This window comes from Crocodylus siamensis, chromosome 5 (genome assembly GCF_052110815.1).
Source record: "Crocodylus siamensis isolate JL-2025a chromosome 5, ASM5211081v1, whole genome shotgun sequence".
Lineage (NCBI taxonomy): Eukaryota > Metazoa > Chordata > Crocodylia > Crocodylidae > Crocodylus > Crocodylus siamensis.
The window spans coordinates 94680710-94699789 of record NC_143399.1 but is presented as its reverse complement, the minus strand read 5'-3'; the positions used below and the strand labels follow the sequence as shown (position 1 = coordinate 94699789).

At 45.7% G+C, this 19080-nt stretch overlaps 1 protein-coding gene across 1 annotated transcript in view; it reads left to right on the top strand.

Moving 5' to 3' along the window:
- The window catches only part of DNAH5 (dynein axonemal heavy chain 5), a 305852-nt gene extending 304671 nt beyond the window's left edge, over positions 1-1181 (top strand). The window contains exon 80 of the mRNA XM_090049841.1: positions 895-1181. Within this exon, the coding sequence (XP_089905967.1) occupies positions 895-1046 (152 nt within the window). The 3' untranslated portion in view covers positions 1047-1181. The remainder of the gene's footprint in view (positions 1-894) is intronic.
- Positions 1182-19080: the final 17899 nt, after the last annotated feature.

The following is a 19080-nucleotide window of genomic DNA, read 5'->3' as shown; positions in this document are numbered from 1 at the left end:
CCAGTTTAAAATGAAACACCACTAAGAGAGAGCGCTCTCTCTTTCTACATCTATATCTTCACTCACTCACTCACTCACTCACTCACTCACTCACTCACTCACTCACTCACTATAACCTCATAAATCTGATGCGCTTGGGACCAAGCACTTGCTAGAAATTTGAAAATGCTGGATATTTTAATCACAGAAAAATGTGCATTTTGGGTTACTTTTTTTAATCTGAAATTTGGGGATTTTTTTTAAATCAGAGAAAACTAGGATCCCTGTTTATCACTGCCAGAATGCTCACGTCCCAAGTCTGTGTTATAGAATCTGCACTGTTAGAATTAAAAGAAGGAGAAAAACAACTAACCAACCAAAACCATTCCCACCTAGGTACTGAATTATAAAGACTTGCATGTTAATCAAGGTTAGAATATTTTGTCCCACTTGTAGCATGGAGAATATCTTTTGATATTGCACACACTAGATCACTGACATAGTTCAGCTGCAAAAGTTTCTAATTCTTTCAAAAGTTTCAATCTGATGTGTTGACTCGAGACATTGAAAAGGAGGAAAGTTCAGAATAAGAGTGAAATACCAGTTTATTCATCTCTGCAGGGTATCTATTTAAATTTCTTATTCTGTTGGAATACTTTGGTTTTAAAATAAAATCCAAAACCTACAAGAGATGCAGGCAGCGTGAAAATATTTTCCTAATGCTGGCAAAGAAGTCAGCAGTGTGTGGTGAACTGAGACATTTTTTCCTTTGGTTAAAGGGAGCCATCTGCTATTGAACTTGGACTTTGAATTCTTTACTTTTTTCCATTTGGGTTGTGTACTCTACTTTAATGCCTTTTCTGTCCAGACTCATTTCACAGATTGTCTTCTAATGGTTTATTCCTCTCTTTTCAGCTTCAAAAGATCCAAATCTGTACTCCTGTCCAGTCTACAAAAAAACACTTCGAACAGATCTGAATTACATTGCTGCTGTGGACCTTAGAAGCCTCCAGCCCCCAGAGCACTGGATACTGCGTGGGGTAGCACTTCTTTGTGATGTCAAGTAATTTCAAAAGAAGTTACACATTCGATTCTGTTTATCTCCAAAATGTTATATTCCTCAAGAAAGTGTATTTTTCTGCATGTAACTAAGCATTTGTGACAAATTAATTGTATCCTAAATATGTGGGTTTCTTTTTATAGTCATGCTTTTTGATTTCTTTCTGTTTGTCTGTCTCTCTAACTCTGTGGGCTAAAAAATGTATGGTGGGACACTAAAAGATAAACCTGATAGGACTGGATGGCCTAGGGATAGAGATCATTCCCAGTTTTCACCTCTGAGGCAAGTTTTCACTATCGAGCTAAGATCTTGTTATTGAGTACTATTGCATGTATGTCACTTTGCCCTAACTGGAAAGCATAGATAGCTATAAGTTCGTGTAGTTCATTTTGTGATTCTATCAACAGACACAAAATATATGGTTTCCTCTCTTTGCTGACCATTAAGTTGTGTTTTGAATATTGTGCTTGGTAGCCTAAAGATCCTATTCCACTTTTCTAGTGAACACATGGCTTATGCTGCCAGCCTGTTCCTGACCCCTGGTTAGCAGTGAATGAAAGGATTTTCCTGGGAAGAGCAGTCGGCCAGGTCTGACCACTTATGTAGGTTCCTAGCCAAGTTACAGGACCTCCACCTAACCCACGAGGTGCACAGTTCCACCAGGGGAAATGCCTTCTTGGATTTGGTCCTGGCCACAGGCGATGACCTGGTGAGGGGACTGTGGGTGCTCAACCACCTGGGCAATAGTGACCATTGCCTACTGGAATTTACCATCCAGCACAGGGTGTCAAAGGCCTGTAGCAAAGCAGCAGCCCTGGACTTCAGGAGGGAAGATTTCAATGAGCTAAGGAGACTAGTCAGGGAGGCACTGAGGTCCCAGAGGTGTGGGGAGTTGGGAGTCCAAGAAGAATGGTCGTTCCTTAAGGAGATGATCCTTCAAGTCCAAAGTGTGACAGTCTCCATGCAGATCAAAGGGGCAAGCGTGCTCCAGTCCCCTTGGCTCACCAAAAGCATCCATGAATGCCTCAAAGCCAAAAAGGAGGTGTACACCCAATGGAAGGGAAGGGCCATCACCAAAGAGGTTTATACCTCCTTGGCTCGATTTGTAGGGGGGACTATTAGGAAGGCTAAGGCAGAGATGGGACTGGGATTAATGACCCAGATCAAAGAAAACAAAAAGTCTTTTTTTAAATACATAGGGGGTAAAAAGAAGGTACCAAATAATGTGGGGCCTCTGCAGGACATGCCTGGTAATCTGGTGGTAGCACCAGATGACAAAGCTAATCTCTTTAACAGATTCTTTGCTTCCATTTTTCTGAGCAGAGACAGGGACACCCCGCCCCCATCCCCCCTGCGGGAAGGTGCAGCCAGGCCCAGAGTCAGTGAGGACCCAGTCAGGGAACTTCTGGAGGGACTAGATGTGTTCAAATCAGCAGGTTCTGATGATCTCCACCACAGAGTGCTTAGGGAATTGGCAGAGGTCATTGCAGGACCCCTGGCACAGCTTTACAAGCACTTGTGGTGCTCTGGTGAGGTGCCTGATGACTGGAAAAGGGCCAATGTGGTCCCCATTTTCATAAAAAGGAGGAAAGAGGACCCAGGAAACTATAGGCCCCTTAGTCTTACTTCAGTCCTGGGGAAGCTCTTTGAGAAAATTATCCAGGAGCACATCTGTGAGGGGCCAGCAGGGGAGTTTAGGCTTAGGGGCGATCAACATGGGTTCATTTAGAGGCAAGTCCTGTCAGACCTGGTGGCTTTCTATGACCAGGTCAGAAAAGCCTTGGATGCAGGTGTTGCAGTGGACATAGTCGTCTTGGACTTTAGGGAGGCCTTTAACACTGTCTCTCACCCCATCCTCATTAAAAAATTAGGCGTCTGTGGTGTCGCAAATGACTGGAGGACCGCAGCTAGAGAGTGGTGGTGGATGGGTCATTTTTGACTTGGAGAGATGTGGTCAGTGGGGTTCCCCAGGGCTCAGTCCTTGGGCCCTCACTGTTCAATATCTTCATCACTGATTTAGAAGAGGGTGTGAAAAGCACCTTGTTCAAGTTCGCAGATGACACTAAGATGTGGGGAGAAGTGGGCATGCTAGAAGAGAGTGACAGGCTACAACTAGATCTTGACAAGTTACAGAGGTGGGTGGATGAGAATAGGATGGGTTTCAATACAGACAAGTGCAAGGTGTTGCACCTAGGGAGGAAGAACTAGCAGGATACCTACAGCCTGGGTCATCTCATCAGCATAGAGGCAGAGAAGGATCTTGGAACTGCTATCGATTCCAAGATGAACATGGGCCGCCAATGTGGGGATGCGGTAAGCAAGGCTAACTGTACTTTGTCATGCATCCATAGATGCATTGTGAGCAGATCCAAGGAGGTGATCCTCCCCCTCTATGTGACATTGGTCATGCCGCAGTTGGAGAAGTGCGTCCAGTTCTGGGCACTGCACTTCAGGAGGGATGTGAACAGCATTGAGAGGGTCCAGAGGAGGGCCACTTGCAGGGCAGGCTGTATGAAGAGAGGCTATGGGACCTGAACCTGTTCAGCCTCCACAAAAGAAGGCTGAGAGGGGATCCGGTGGCTGCCTATAAACTTGCCAAGGGAGACCAGCAGGCAATGGGAGAGTCCCTGTTCCCCTGAGCACTACTGGGGGTAACAAGGAACAGCGGTCTTAAGTTGACTGAGAGTAGATTCAGGCTAGATATCAGGATGCACTGCTTCACTGTCAGGGTGGCTAGGAGCTGGAACTGACTTCCAAGGGAAGTGGTGCTTGCCCCTACCCTGGCGGTCTTCAAAAGGAGGCTAGACAGCCACCTAATTGGGGTCATTTGACCCCAGCATCCTTTCCTGCCCATGGCAGGGGGTCGGACTAGATGATCTGCTTATGTTCCATCTGACCCTACCAACTATGAATCTATGAAACTGAGTGGCCCATGTTAAAAACAGATTTTGTCACCAGCAAGCCAGTTTTTACCTGGCAGGGTGTTCAAATCATGCAGAAGGGCAGCAGGCACTGAATCTTGATATTTTAGTTAGTATAGGACTTCATTGTCATTTTGGCACAAAATCAACATGTTTGCCATATTGTACTGTTTTATAGGTCAACTCTGTGTACAGTCTACCACAAGTTTTCAGGTTCAATGTTCAGACAAAAACTTTTTTCCTCTGAATTAGGTCTGACTAGAGATCAAATCCTTGAATTGTTGTTTCATGTAATAAATCTCACAGGAAAACCAAATAACTGAAGAGGAGACCCAGAGGTTTAAATACACTAATTATAATAATAAAAGAAAAAAGAAATGGTGATGTAATATCTGATTTGGTATCCTTTACATGTAAAAAAAAAAATGTGAATATAAACCTCTTTCCCAGGTTTGACTGTGACTTTGTCTCTCTTGCTTCCACTTTATCTGCATCTTGAGATTTCAAAGATAAATAAAAGAATAACATTAACATAAAAGGGTGGCTTATTTTACTACATGGAAGACAATGCACTCTGATGCATAACACATTCCTCCAGTCATTGGCTGTGCTGTTCTTTTCTGATCAGACTTTTTGTTTAGAGAAGTAGATGAGAAGCGTATTATTCTCCATGAGAATAACTGGGTAGAATGCGTATAATTTGAACCAGCTAATAGTACTGAAGTTTCATTCATGAGTGCAAGCAATATACCACAGTTAACTTCCTTCACCAAATTAGAATCATATACTCATGTGTAACAGTTTTGCAATATGACTAGATTCTACACCAAGGTTAAACAAGGATTTAATTATAATGGATTGTTGCGAGTCCAAATATAGCTTGATCTGACGCATGTAAACAGTGCAATTTTTTTTGCCCCCTCATCCCCTCCCACCTCCATATCCCTGGTTCTTCTGCAGAAAGAAAGGCTAACATTATTAGAACAATATGGTATCTAGGAATTCTCTTTAGTAAAGAAGCCTTAATATCTCCTCTGCCACATTTATTTCACAAGGGCTTAAAAGGAAATGTTATGCAGGTTAACACTATAAGGACCTCCAAAAGTTTTGCTTACCATTTGCTAAGTTTTCACCTGGATTCATTATCCATGTTTGTCTTTCTCTCTTCAGCCAAAGCACCATGGTCTTTTCTTTTTAACCTTTAATCTGCTTTAGAAACTATTCACATTGAGAGGTGGCTGCACAAAGAAATATGGACTATGCCATCCAGTTAGTTGTATTTTGCTGATTTCATGTGTTGAACACTTCTGTTTATTAACACAGAATTCTTAGACCTTTGCTTCTGAAGTGGGTAGGTTGTGTCAGGGAACTTGCCAATAGTTCAAGATTGCAGGTGGCAGACTGATGCTAAAGAAGTGTAGCTTAGGATCTTAGAATATCAGGAGATCAATACGACATGGTAGATCTGCTGCATGTGTTGCCCTGAGTGGTCGGGCCAATGCTCAGGATCTCAATATTGCACTGTTAGACAGAAGGGTGTGGTGTACAACTGCACATGCATGCAAAAAAAAAAATTAAGCACACACTCACTAGGAGCATACACCCCATTAGGGATACACACTCACACTACCAGCTCAGGCACATACACTATACACCCCAAAAGTTAGACACAGATCACTAATTTGTATATCATGCACACAATGCCATACACCCACACATGCACACACACACAGACTAGCACCTCAGATACATGCACATTCAAAATAATTAGTCTGGGTTCACATGCACCAAGTTTAGACAGAACCAGTTACCAACACCTGCACATTCAATACACATATGTGGATTACTAATTCATATACCCCCCCCCACACAATCTATAGCTATATATATATGTGTGTATTCACTAATTTACACACATACCACCCACCTACACATACACACAGTAAGTTCCTAAGTTGGGTATTCTGATATGTATGTATGTATGTGCTTGGTATACTTGGGATACCTAGGAAGGTTAAGGTAAGAAAGTAGAAGTGTAGAGAGTGAAAGTTACCAGGACCAGGATTAGAACTGGTAGACTACAGGGGTCTAGGCTGAAGAACTGAGGCTTGGGGGGTAACTTTAGGTTAATTGATCTTAATTGATTAAAAGACAACACTCAAAGCCTGCAGAACAGGGAAGCATGCCGGCACAAAGTCTGTGATTGGAGCCAGAGCTACGGGGGAGCTGAAAAGGTAGATGAGGAGGGGGAAAAATGGGACTAAGGGAAGCTGTTTTGTAACTTCTGTGTTGGAGCCTGAAAACTTGCTATTTGGTTTTCAAATGTAGTTGTGTTTAGAATGTACCTACATCAGCCCCTCTGCATGCAACATTAGGGGAATATAAACAAGGAAGAATATTTAATTGAAGGAATAATGGCATATAAATTACGATAATGAAGCCCCTTTAACTAACTCTTCTGGCTAGATGAAAAATGGTTGCACGCCTGGGGATTTTGGATATTTTATTTAACCTTGTTAGTTTTATAAAAGTAAGTACTCTAAAATAGGAAATTACCTATTTGGCTGAATTGATTCAGGACAGTGATTCAAATTACTGAATCCAATTGCTGTCCCCCAATTCGGCTGAAACTAAATCCGAAGCAAATACTAGCTGTTTCACACAGGCCTAATGGCCATCATCCTGAATTCACTGTGGCACTGAGCAGCTCCAGAAGCATGCTAGAAATACTGTTGTACTTGAGGAGCAGCCTGAAGTTCCGGATTGATGGGAGAAACATCCGGAGCAGTATTTCCAATCCTGAAGAGGAGCACAGTGGCAGCAGCAGGCAGCAAAGTTGCCAGGCTGAACTGCCCCCAGGCTGGGGGCAGTTGGAGGCTGAAGTGAAGCAGCCTGCCCAGCCTGAGCAGCAGGGTGCTCAGAGGGGAACCATTCTACATCTTGAAGATCGGTGGAAGCTGAGCCTCAGGGACCAGTACATCCAGTCCATCTGGTGGCAGCAGGATGAATTGCAGGTCAGAGGGACCGTGGGTGGAGGTGGACTGAACAGAAGATCTGGCTACTGAGTCAGAACTTACTCCTTGGACAGTATCATCACACTTAGGGTCAGGAAAGGGTCTGGGGTCTATACTCAGGCCCAACATTTTACAATTAGGACTGGGGCAGCAGGAGGCTCCAGAGTTTGTGACTGGACCCTAGGAATGAGGGCCAGGGGGTGATAAAGCCCTGTAGGACTGCCAAAAGGACCTTGAGTGGCAGGCTCAGGGAAGGTGAAGAGTACAACTGTAGGAGGATCTTGGGTTGGGAGGAGATTTATGGTTTGTGCCAGTCTGGTGAGCCAGCAATGGCTGTCCCTTTATGACAGAGAGACTGATTGATTTAGGGCCATTGAGCTCAGGACTATAAGGACTGAACTAATGAATTGACAACTGCCAAGGTTCAGTGGGAACAAGGCCACAGTTGGATCAGGGCCCCAGCTGGGAAGATGGCTACTATCATGGTTGCTATAAAGAAGAATGTGCCATTAGAGTCATCGGAGTGTCCTAACAATATTCATCACTGTTGGAGTCCAATGTGGTTAGGGTGGGATAAAGGGGAGGTTTGGAGCCCCATGAAGAGAACAGGGGAAGAACCTGGAAGGTTGCCTAAGGGGAACTGACTCTCATAAATTACATCAAAGTCGTGGCAGATGAGGAATGTAACATCACATAGGTAGACCAAGTGACCTAGTCCAAGCTGTATGTTGCCACTGGTAGGGCATAGATTCCTGGGAAGGGGGTCACAAAACACATAACCCCTGAAGCTGGCACACCTGGGGAAGATTGAGAGAGGCCTAACAAGCCATGTAGGAGGTCAACTGGGTGCTAAGACTGTTTTGAAAGAGGGATAAACTTTAAAGAGAAGAGATTAACTGGGGAAAGAAGAACCCAGGGGACCTCCCTGGAGCTGTAGAATAAAAAGCTAAGAATGCATCAGACTAGGGTGACCAGTAAAACCACAAACCCTGTCAACTTACCAGCATAATGAGGCTGGAAACAGATGTCATCTTTGTGTTGCCACAAATATGTTCATACTCCTTGTAATGCCCCAAATGGGCAATGGTGCACTTGGAACCAGGGAAGGAAGTAGGCTGTTACAGGTCCACGCTTCTGTGTTGAGGAGTCGAAAATAATATTTCTGTTCTCTCTATTGTTTTACTGTCTGTGGCAGTTGCAAGGAATCTGTTGTGTTCAGCCTGGTACTCTACTTGAGCTACAAGTACATTTCAGTGATTTTTTTGGAAAACCCCCCCCCGCACTTCATTCACTAGCAAATTAATTAGAATAGTATTTGATGTAAGCAAAAAGACGAGAGTGCTTTCTGAATACCAGCTGTTAAAGCGATCCCAGATATTCAAGATCTATGCCCTGCTTGTCTTTTGATTGGTGGTGCTAGTCGAGATTCGTTGTCTGAAGCATTCTTGCATCCCTGATGTGTTCATTGAGAAAATGGAAGGCAAAGATCTGAAGAGGCTGGACTGTGATATTTATGCTTCTCTTATCTTTTGAACTGAAGATCACATAAATGTAAAGTGATGGCAAACATTTTAACTACAATGTAAGGTTAATTATTGAAATGTGAAAAAATTTTTTGAACAGTTTTGGATGTAACAGATTCTTCATTGGAGGCCTGATTCCAACTTAATAATAACTTAGGAGTTATTAACAAGTACTTCACAATCATGAGCATATGTTTAAAACATTTTAGAAGTCATTTATATTTGAAACTATATATTATACATCTCTGAAACAAGAACAGAAATAGAGCTTCACGGAAAGTTATCTACTAATAACTTAAATCTCCTGGCTAAAAACTGAATCAAGATATCAGGACATGTTGTAGGTCTAAAGCACCCCCCCCCCCCCAAATTTAACTGCTTTCTCAAAATGGCATATACATAATTCACAATAACATGAATGGAAGATTGGTTGAATATATATGCCTGGAAAATAGATTGTATGTAAAGCGATTTAGACCCCGATTCAAACATGTGCTTAACTTCCATATGTTCCCATGGGGTAATTTCCTTCCCCAGACATATTTGTGCGGTATCTTAAAAGTTAATTCTTTCTATGCAGTGCACAATATTCCCAAAGAACTGTCGGCACAATATCCCCAAAAAACCAGCCGCTTACATGAACGCTTTTCGTGGGTAAAAAACTGCCCAAGGTAACATGTTACCCCAGGCATGATTGTGTTTTTCTATATGGGGTAACTTTTTACCCCAGTGCAATTTCTGTATAAATGACAGACCTAGGCCTGTTTGGCTGCTTTGGATGGATGCATCTGAAAGGTCAGCATTCATTCACACCTCATTCATGTCTACTTCATGTATACATGGTAACTAATTGATGGCCATCCTCCTCTTTGATTTTGCAGAAGATGTAGTAATCATTTTTGCTAACCACTTTGTTTGCAGGCTGCAAGGTCATCAAAACACCCTGCCCTTTGCCAAAAAAAAAAGAACAAAACAAAACAAAACCCTTTGTCACAACCGAATCCACCTCTGCTCTCTCTTCTCATGGGAAAACTCTGCCTCACCTGCCCCTTTCATAATATACAAGCTAGTTTGCCCTGCCTTTGTTAGAAGTGAGGACAAGGAGCAAAGGGGCAGCAGAGAAGAAATAGAACAACATCATACTGCAGCACAGTGTACACTATGGAGTCTCCTTCAACAGTAAGGGTTTGACACCCCCCATAACCCTTTTACCTGGTCTCAACAATCAACTGCATGTGTGGTTTCCAAACAGCATCCACCCACATTTGGCTTGCTTGCAAAGGGTGGATGCTGGTCTCTGACTTCTGTGCCCAGGAGGAAAGGATGCTACCTGCGCTGCCACAGGGCAGGGCAGAATTGCTTCTGTGCTAGCATAGGTGGACAAGCTTGTCTTTGTATTCAGTAGTAATAATTTTTTCCTTCTTTTTCTGCAGTCCAGGATAAGAAGGCAGCACATATTTAATGATGAAACCTGTCTTGCACAGGTAACTGGGGATAACAGTAACATATCCACTGATGAAATCTTATCCTAATGCAGTGAGGATGCTGGCTTTGTTCCAGAATGGGAGATTGTTCAGAGCAGGAAGACCATGTGTCTATGGAAGCTTCATCTAGCTCAGATGAGGAGGAGTTGGTATCACAAGCAAAAGTGATTCCAACACTTCCAGTGGGAAAGGAAAGAGGACCATCCTGGGGCCACCGTGGAAGACTGAGGAGACCTACAGCAGGATGTGGAGCAGAACAACTGCCACCACCCAGAAAATATTGCAGATGATGACACCTTTAGAAGAAGTAATGGCAGCATATGGGGAAAAAAGACCACTGTTATCAGAGACCACATCATCAGAGAACAGCCAAAGACATAGTCCATGAAAATGCTGGGCCAACAAGAGAAGTAATAAAGACACAGTGGTGGAAATGTTCCACCTGTTTCTCTCACAAGATATCCTGACTTATAAGAGAAACAGAGAGGCAGAAAGAAGATTCAGGGAGTAGAATGATAGCCATCCTGAAAATAGAAAGGAGTGGAAGAAACTGGGCAAAAGCCTACATTGGCTTCCTACTGCTGATTAGTCTATAACATGGTGGTAACAAGGCATTGGAGGAGTTGTGGGAGCAATGCACCAGGTGTCCTTGCTTCCATGCCACCATGAGTTTAAAAGGATTCCATCAAATCACCAACTACCTGAGATTTGACAACAAAACAAACTGATGTGAGGAAAGGAGAGCTGTGGACAAGCTTGCTGCCTTCAGAAATATTTGGATACATTTTGTGGAGCAGCTTAGGAAATGGTATATTCCAGGAATACACCTGATGGTTGATGAGTAGCTCATTGTGTTCAGGGGTCGCTGTCCCTTTAGACAGTATATGCCCAGCAACCCTACCAAATATGGCTTGAAAATTTGGTGGTGCTGTGATGCAGTAACATCATTCATCCTGTCTGGAGGCATCTACCTGGGCAAGCAACCAGAAGCTCCATGCCAAGGTAATCTTAGTACCCAGGTCATCGAAAAACAAGTACTGACCTGGAAGAAAGGTCAAATCCTGCTGTAGCAGCCTATGTGGGTACCATTTGGAAAAACAAGGCCAATATCCCAAACAAAATGCAAGCAAATCAAAGAAGGAAACTTTTTTATCCATTTTTGGTTTTGATGGGGAGCTCACCCTAGTTTCCTATGTTCCAAAAAAGTCCAAAATTGTGCTGTTGCTGTCAAGCATGCACCATGACCTGTCAGTGGGTGGAGAGCAAAGAAAGCTGGACGTCATCCATGACTACAATAAAAGCAAGCACAGGGTGGAGAACCTTGACCACTTAGTTTGTATGATCACCTGCAAATGGAAAATCAAGAGGTGGCTAATGACACTATATATTGATATGCTGGATGCGGCTGCCATTGCCAGCCTCACCATTTGGCTAGGCCACAACATAAACTGGAAGTGAAGATCACATTTAAGAAGATGGCACTTTTGTTTGCAGGAGCTTGGAGAACAGTTGATCAAGGGACAAATAAAAGGAAGAATGATGGATACACGTCTAAGTCTGTCAAGTCTGGTATGACTGCCCTAAATTACAAATTGTAACAAAGCACCCCAGTAGAATCTTCTGCAAGTATGAGTGGATGTTACGCTTTGTCCAAAGACAAATAACTGCAAAAAAATGGAAGCAATGTGAAGATCGTAAGCGGTTTGCTTGTGTGCACCACAGGACATCACTGCTGCTTTGTGAGAAATGCAATATTTAGTTAAAACAGTTAGGAAATGTTTTGGAAGGATATCCTTATTTGGGGGGACACAGAGAAACAATGCTGTCAATGCACTCAGACAGTTTTGCAACTGCTGTGGAATGCCAATCTTAAGGTAAACAGCAATAAGGCCCAGTTAAATAAACAGGAGGTGCATTATTTAGGCCTTACCATTATTAGCCAGGGAAAACAAATTTTCACTGATTGGCTCTCCTTAATTTGTCAGCTGCTGCCACCGACTGACCGAAAGTCACTACAATCTTTTAGTAGGGAATTCATCCCAGATTGCGGTGAAATAATGGAGCCGCTCCATCAAGCAGTTAGAAGGACAAAATGGGAGTGGTCCCCAAAATGTCAAGCAGCTTTCATGAAACTGAAAGACCAATTAAAAAATGCCCCAGCTCTTAGTTCCAAGATCCCTAACGTGGAGGTTGAAATCTGGTGTTGCACGACAGATTGGCATTTAACAGCTGTGGCCACTCAAAATCAGAATAGAGTTGATATTCCTTTAGCATTTGTTTCCCAAAGACTTCAATTAACAGAACGGAAGTATTGGACTTGTGAAAAGGCCTTGTTAAGCATGTTTTGGGCTTTGCAAAGGTTCAAATATCTAATAGGTGGAGAAACCGTGTGTATTTGAATGCCACGTAATCCCCATGAATTGCTTAATGGGGAATTGCTGAAAGGGGGATTAATAACTTCACACATAGGTTGATTCCTATTGGCACTAGACAACCCCAGAGTTTGATTCCGGCCCCACCTTCAACAGAGATCAATATTTGGAGTTGGGTACCCCCGAGAAGGAACATGTTTGCTATCCGGGACAGATCACCTGGCCAATTTATATCCACGGTGTAACTTCACAGCAGGTGCAATCTGGAGAAATGTTATGGGGACAAAGCTCAAGCAGCATGTGCTGTCATGGGACCTTAAAGGACAGAAGCTTGGCTGCTGCCTGGAGCCTCCAGCCAAGAAGCTGAAGCTGAAAGTCTCTTAATTGCCCTGCAGGTGATGTCTAACAATCCTTGTCTGTCCCATGTCATAGTCACAGATAGCGAATATGTGCATAAAGGAGAAATGCAAATGCTGGTCTGGTGGGTTGCCAACAAGTTCAAGGATGCAAGAGGATCTCCTATTAAACACCACACCAATGGAAGCACATTTTCCAGGCAGTGCAAGGAAAGCAACTTAAAATGGTAAAGGTCAAGAGCCATTGCAAAGCTGGATGGGGCACAAAACAATCAACCAGATAAGGCAGCATGATCTGCCACTGAGGTATGGCCTTTATGGGATCAAATTAAGTCCACTGCAGTTAATCAAATTCATGTAATCCAACAATGGGATGACCAATGTGATTGGCCTGATAATTCCCCACCAGAGGTTCATCAGGTGAAGGGGGTATGGGATCACCAAAGAGTCACCGGTGGTCCCCTATATTCCTCAAGTATCCAGAAAGGTTTTATTGGAATGTGCCCATGGGTCCAAGATTGGAGGACACCCCGGTATACAGAAAACTATAAACATAATTCGATCATTGGGGTGGTGGCCAAATTTTAAACAGGACGCAACTGATTGGGCTCAATGATGCTTAATTTGTGCTTGACACCAACCCAATCATCTTACTAAGAGGGGCCGATTGATACATCAGGACCTGGAAGGACCATGGGAAAGGATTCAAATGGATTATGTGGGCCCTATGTCCACCATTGTAAAGAAACATCTATTTCTTTTGGTGATAGTGGACTATGAGGGTGGGATTCGCCTCCAAGGCCTCCTCCATCCTTTGTAGGCCTTTCTTTTTAGCATCAGGAGGTCTGCTAGATCCCTGAAGATCCAGGGGGGCTGCTGTGACCTCTTGCTGCCTTTCCTCTGAGATGGAATAGAATTAGCTTGTGCATTGAGGATCACTCCCTTGAGGAGCAACCACACTTCTTGAACCCCCTCTCCCTGGGGTTGTGGTCCCTTAGGGCCTCACTGAGAAACCTCCTGAGCTTGTCAAAGTTGACTTTCCTAAAGTCAAGGCCTTCAGTGTTGCTGACTGACTTGCCAGCTTTACGGCAGATGGTGAAGGTGATCAGCTCATGTTTGCTGTCATCCAGCTTCCCGTTGATCACTAGGTCACCGATTAGGTCATCCTCAGTAGCCAGTACCAGGTCGAGCAGCACTTTACCTCTCATTGGCCCACAGACTTCTTGAGTCAGGTAGATGTCATCCATGAATGAGAAGAAGCTTTGTGACAGCTCGGATTTTGCTTAGTGATCCTCCCACGAGATGTCTGGGTAGTTGAGGTTATCCATGACAACCATGGTCCTGGAGTATGTGGCCTCAGCCAGTTCCCAGGAGAACTCCTGGTCAAGTTCTTGACTTTGGGTGGGAGGTCTGTAGTAGACTCCCACTGTTGTGTCCCCTGTGTCATGTTCCCCACAGATTTTAACCCAGAGGATCTCCAGTCGTCCACCCTGGTCGCCAACATCAGCTTGCAGGGTTGCGTATCTTTCCTTAGCATAGAAAGCTACACTCCCGCCCTTTTTATCTACTTGATCTCTCCTGTACAAGATATAGCCATCTATACCCATGGGCCAGTCATGGGTGGAGTCCCATCAGGTCTCCATTATCCCTATGACATTGTAATTATTTGTGTTAAGCAGGAAGACGAGTTCCTCCTGTTTATTCCCCAAGCTCCTAGCATTTGTGTTTACAGGCAGGCAAGTGTCCTTTTGGGGGCTCTTGCCTTGCCCACAGATTGTACCAGGGCTGGGGCTGAAGTGGGCTCCCTTAAGTGCCTTGGTCTGTTGGTTTTGCTCAGCGGGCCAGCAGTAGCAGTAGTCCCCCCATCCCCCAGTGGGCTTAGTTTAAAGCCCAGTGGAGCAGGTCAGCCAGTCTGGCTGAGAAGAGCCTCTTCCCCAGTGGAGAGAGGTGGAGGCCGTCTCTTCCCAGCAACTCACTGTCTCTCTTGCCAAAGAGCGGGCTGTGGTCATGGAAGCCAAAGCCTTCCAGATGACACCAGTGCTGCAGTCTTTGGTTAACTACCTGGATCCTCCTCTCCCTCCTCAGCCCATACCCTGAGACTGGGAGGATCAAAGAGAACACCACCTGTGCCCCCAGATCCTTTAGCACCACATGACCCAGCTGGGAGCACTCCAAGCTGTATCATTGGTGCCCACATGAATAAGGAGTATAGGATAGTGGTCTGTGGCCTGGAGGAGCTTAAGGATCTTCTCTGTAATGTCTCAGATGCAGGCCGCTGGGAAGCTAAGGAGTCAGGATGGCAGATTACCCCCTCAGGATGGAGTCTCCCAAGACAAACACTTTACATTTTGTCTTGGGGAGAGCAGGACCAGTAGCTGCAGTTGAGCCTGTGTTGCCTGTGGGAGCTGGCATCTCAGAAGGCTCTGCTGGGGCTGCAAGAGGTTTGTACCAGGTGCTAAGCTCTGGTGGGGAAGGGGCCTTGGTGCGGTGGGTGTTAGAGCCCTTGACCACCTTGTTCCATCCCCTTGACTGGACAGAATGGGAGGTCCCAGAGTCTTTCCTTGTCCTGGAAGGAGACCGTGGTCTACCCTCTGGCTCCTGGGGGAGAAGGGCCTGGCAGTAGGAGTCTACCTCCTGCTTGCAGTCCCTGATGGCACGCAGTCTCTGGACTGTGGCCTGGAGCTCCTCCAGCTGACGTACCAGAGACCCCAAAAAGGAGCAGACCCCACAAGGGGAGGTAGCCATGCTTCCAGGCTCCAGAGCCTGAAAGAGGAATAGGCAGCCCCCACAGCCGAGAGCCAGGGGCTCTGTCTGGGTGGCCGTCTCTGAGGTGCTGGGGTGGGTGGGCCACAGACCCCTTGGGGACCCTCGGGGTGTGGTGAGTGGCCATCTGTGGCATGTCACTGGTAGGTGGGCTGGGCCTGAGTCTGCCTACTCTAGGGGGCTCACAGGCAGGGCCTCAGGCCCTCCTGCATGAACTCCTCTCTAACTCATGCCAGCAGATGAGCGTGCATGTTTGTGTAGCCTGTTCGTGTGGCTCTGGTCACGTGGCTCCCTGGGGGGCTGGGTAAAGTAGGGGCCTGGGCGGAGCAAGACCCGGCCTGGCTCCCACTCAGCTGCTTCCTCCCACTCTCTAGGGGTTCACCCCCTCCCACCTCCCTTCTTACCTCTGGCTGTGCTGGGGGTTGGTGGGGGGCTCTGTGGCTGCTGGGGGTTCTCTGGAGGGCTTCAGGGGAGCAGAGGCACAGCAGGCTTTCACCTGCATGTTTCTCACTGCTCCCGGAGCCTAACTGAGGCTTTTTTATTGTAACTGAGGCTTTTTTGTTGTAGTTGTTCCAGTATCTCTGGGTAAAAGGGGCTGTTCCTTAGCCCACAGGAGATGAAGAGGAAGCTCTGGAGGGTGGGAGTTGTAACTAGCTTTCCATTAGAGAGAAGGACATGAAATTGTTCATGGTAAATAAAAAAAAAATCCCCAATTTTTGCATTAAAAAAAATAACCCCAAATCCACCTTTTTCCATGATTAAAATGAAATTCCACATATATATATAGTGCTGTTTCATTTTAATCGTGAAAAATGTGGATTTTAAAAAAATCTGAAAATTGAGTTTGTTTTTTTTAATCAGAGAAAACCAAGATCCCTGTTGATTAGGAGTGGGAAAGGCAGGGTAATTACGCAGTAGAAGAAGTAGTTAAGCAGTTAAGCAGTAGAAGAACTCTGGGACAGCTAGAGGGTCTTAAATGAGGAAGATCTAAAAGGGCACATCCAGCTCTGCAAGAGGCATGTGTGGGAGCAAAAAAAAGTTCCCCGCAGGGGCAAAATTAGACCCCTGGATATCCAGGAGTCAAAAGCAACCAGAGGCTCAGGTCCTCCACAGAGACACTCTGGTAGCCATCCAGAGCATCTCTATGGTTGGCCCTTGCTCCGATACTGAAGCACGCTGCCTGCCCAGGCATCAGGCAGACGGTGGCTGAAAACTCAGCCAGAGTGAGAGGAGCTTCTAGCTGGTCCTGATTCCCCATGCTGACCTGAGGGAGTCTGACAGGCTTTGGCATTGATTGGATCTAGAGAGAAAAGATCTTCATAGGAGGCCCGCGCATGCTGGCACATCTCACCTGGATCCATGAAGGGGGTGCCGTCACCTGCCAGCAGGCAGATGATGTAGTTCTGGGCCTCCTGTCTTCTCTCCAGGGTATAGAAGAAGTGGGAGGTGCAGTCCATCTCCCAAAGGAGCTCGACGCACGAGCAGAGAAATGCACTGTGGGTGCGATGGTTGTCCAGAGCATGAAGCTCTTCCTGCCTCCCCCAACACTCTCTGCAGAGGGATGTCTTGGTTGGGTCAGTGGCCAGATGCCTTTCCAGCTCTAGCACTTCCCACTTGAGTTGCTCCTGGTCTGCCTCCCTCTGTCCAGTGTGCCCCTGAGTGTAGCAGTGACAAAAAGGCCAGATGCACACCTTTTCTACGTCCCACCATTTCCAAGCTGAGGGGAAAGCTGCTCTTTGCTCCAGCCAGAACTTCCAGAAGGCTTCCCTGAAGCCCACATCCTACAGCAGACTGACATTGAAATGCCAGTAGGCTGACCCCAGATGCCCAGGCCTTAGCATGGCCTGGGCCCAGACAAGGTGGTTATTGCTGAAAGTGGTCAGCCAGATGCCAGAGAACTGGGCCTGGGCAAAGTGTGGCAAAGAGATATAAACCTGGTCCAACTGGGAGTGGCATGCCTGTCTCTTCCCCACTCTCACAGGCATGACAGACATCCACCAGGGAGTAGTCCATTGGGATCTCACTGAGGATGCCCATGGCAGCCTGGTTCCGCTCCCTACCTGACCAGTCTTGCTCATCTCGGGTGACGTTAAAGTCCCTGCCAAGGACAAGGCACTTCCAAGGATTGAGGGCATTGATGTATGTTGCTGCCTGGTGGAAGAAATCCACCAGCTCCGGGTCCCTCACGGGGACATACATTTTCAGAAGGTTCAGGACCAGCCCCTGCACCTGGACCCAGAGGTACAGTAGGCAGCCCAGCACCACCTTAATATCTTGGAGAACCTCCAGCTGCAGACCTGGGGAGAACAGGGTGGCCACCCTGCAAGAGATGGCCAAGAGGTGACTAAAAAGACCCTACCTCCCCACTCCAGCTGCCAATTAGGCTCATTGGCCAGAGTCATCAGGGTCTCCTGCAATAATACCACGGGGTACCCCACCAACTGAAGGAAGAAGAGTACCCAGCACCTCCAGAAAACCTTCCTGCAGCCATGGACATTGAGGGTCATGATCTTAAATGACCTTATGGCTAGGGAGGTGGAGTAGATGGTTCAGCAGGAGCCTCACACATCTCAATGTCCAATGTAGGGCCCGCCGGTTCACGTAGCACCCTCCCATGCAATAGAGGGTGTCTATGAAACTGCAGGTCCACCTAAAGGTCGAGGTGTTGAAGCTTTTGGGACTCTTGCCTTCCCCCACCAGTGCCCTCACATTGGTGAGGATGCTGTTAAAATCTCCCCAGCAGTGCAAGGCCAGCTGTACCTTGCTGGTGGACCGTTGGGTGTAGTCACAGTCAAGAAATGCATGTAGCTCCTCCCTGGGAACTGCTGGGACCGAGAGGTCTGCCAGCTCCATGGAGCCTGATGGTTCTCGGGTGTGATGCAAATAAGAAATGTTAAATGGCAAGTATATGGCTTAGCCCCTGTATAAATTCAAATGTATGGGTACAAGGTCATTGGTGGTACTAGTAGGTGTGTGTATGATGCAAATAAGAAATGTTAAACAAAACAGCAAGTATATGGTTTAATCCCTGTATAAATTCAAACCTGTGGGTGCAAGAGTGTAGGGAGGTGTGTGGTACAAATAAATGTATAAAAGCAAATAGAAATATGGCTTTGTCCTTGTATAAATTCTATAATGTATGCTGCAAAGCTTAAATGTATAAAAATAAATATCAATTTACTTTGGTTTCTATATAAATTAAATTCTACAGTAATCCTATCCAATATAATTATAGAATTCAAAAGAATGAATCAATGACTATAATAAAATAAGAGCCTCAAAGAAAAAGGTATTCTGAATTTGAGATCCCTCTTGCTAGCAAGTAGGGAATCCTTTAGAAGATCAGTGCTGCTACCCTTAGTTGTGACACTGAGCTGCTGGAACACACAGCTCACAAACTGTGACACCAGGGCAGTTCAAACAATACTGCCTTTTATGCAGTTTTTCCATCCCTCCCCCAGAGCACTGGGATTGGAAGGGACTGCAGGGAAGGATGACAGTCACTGGCCAGCTACACAGTCAATAATGAGAGCACTCCTTCCCCGCTTTTCCTCCTCCCTCTCTTTTAGTTTCTGTTTCCCTGCAGGCAAGCCCAGCTTCAGCTTTGA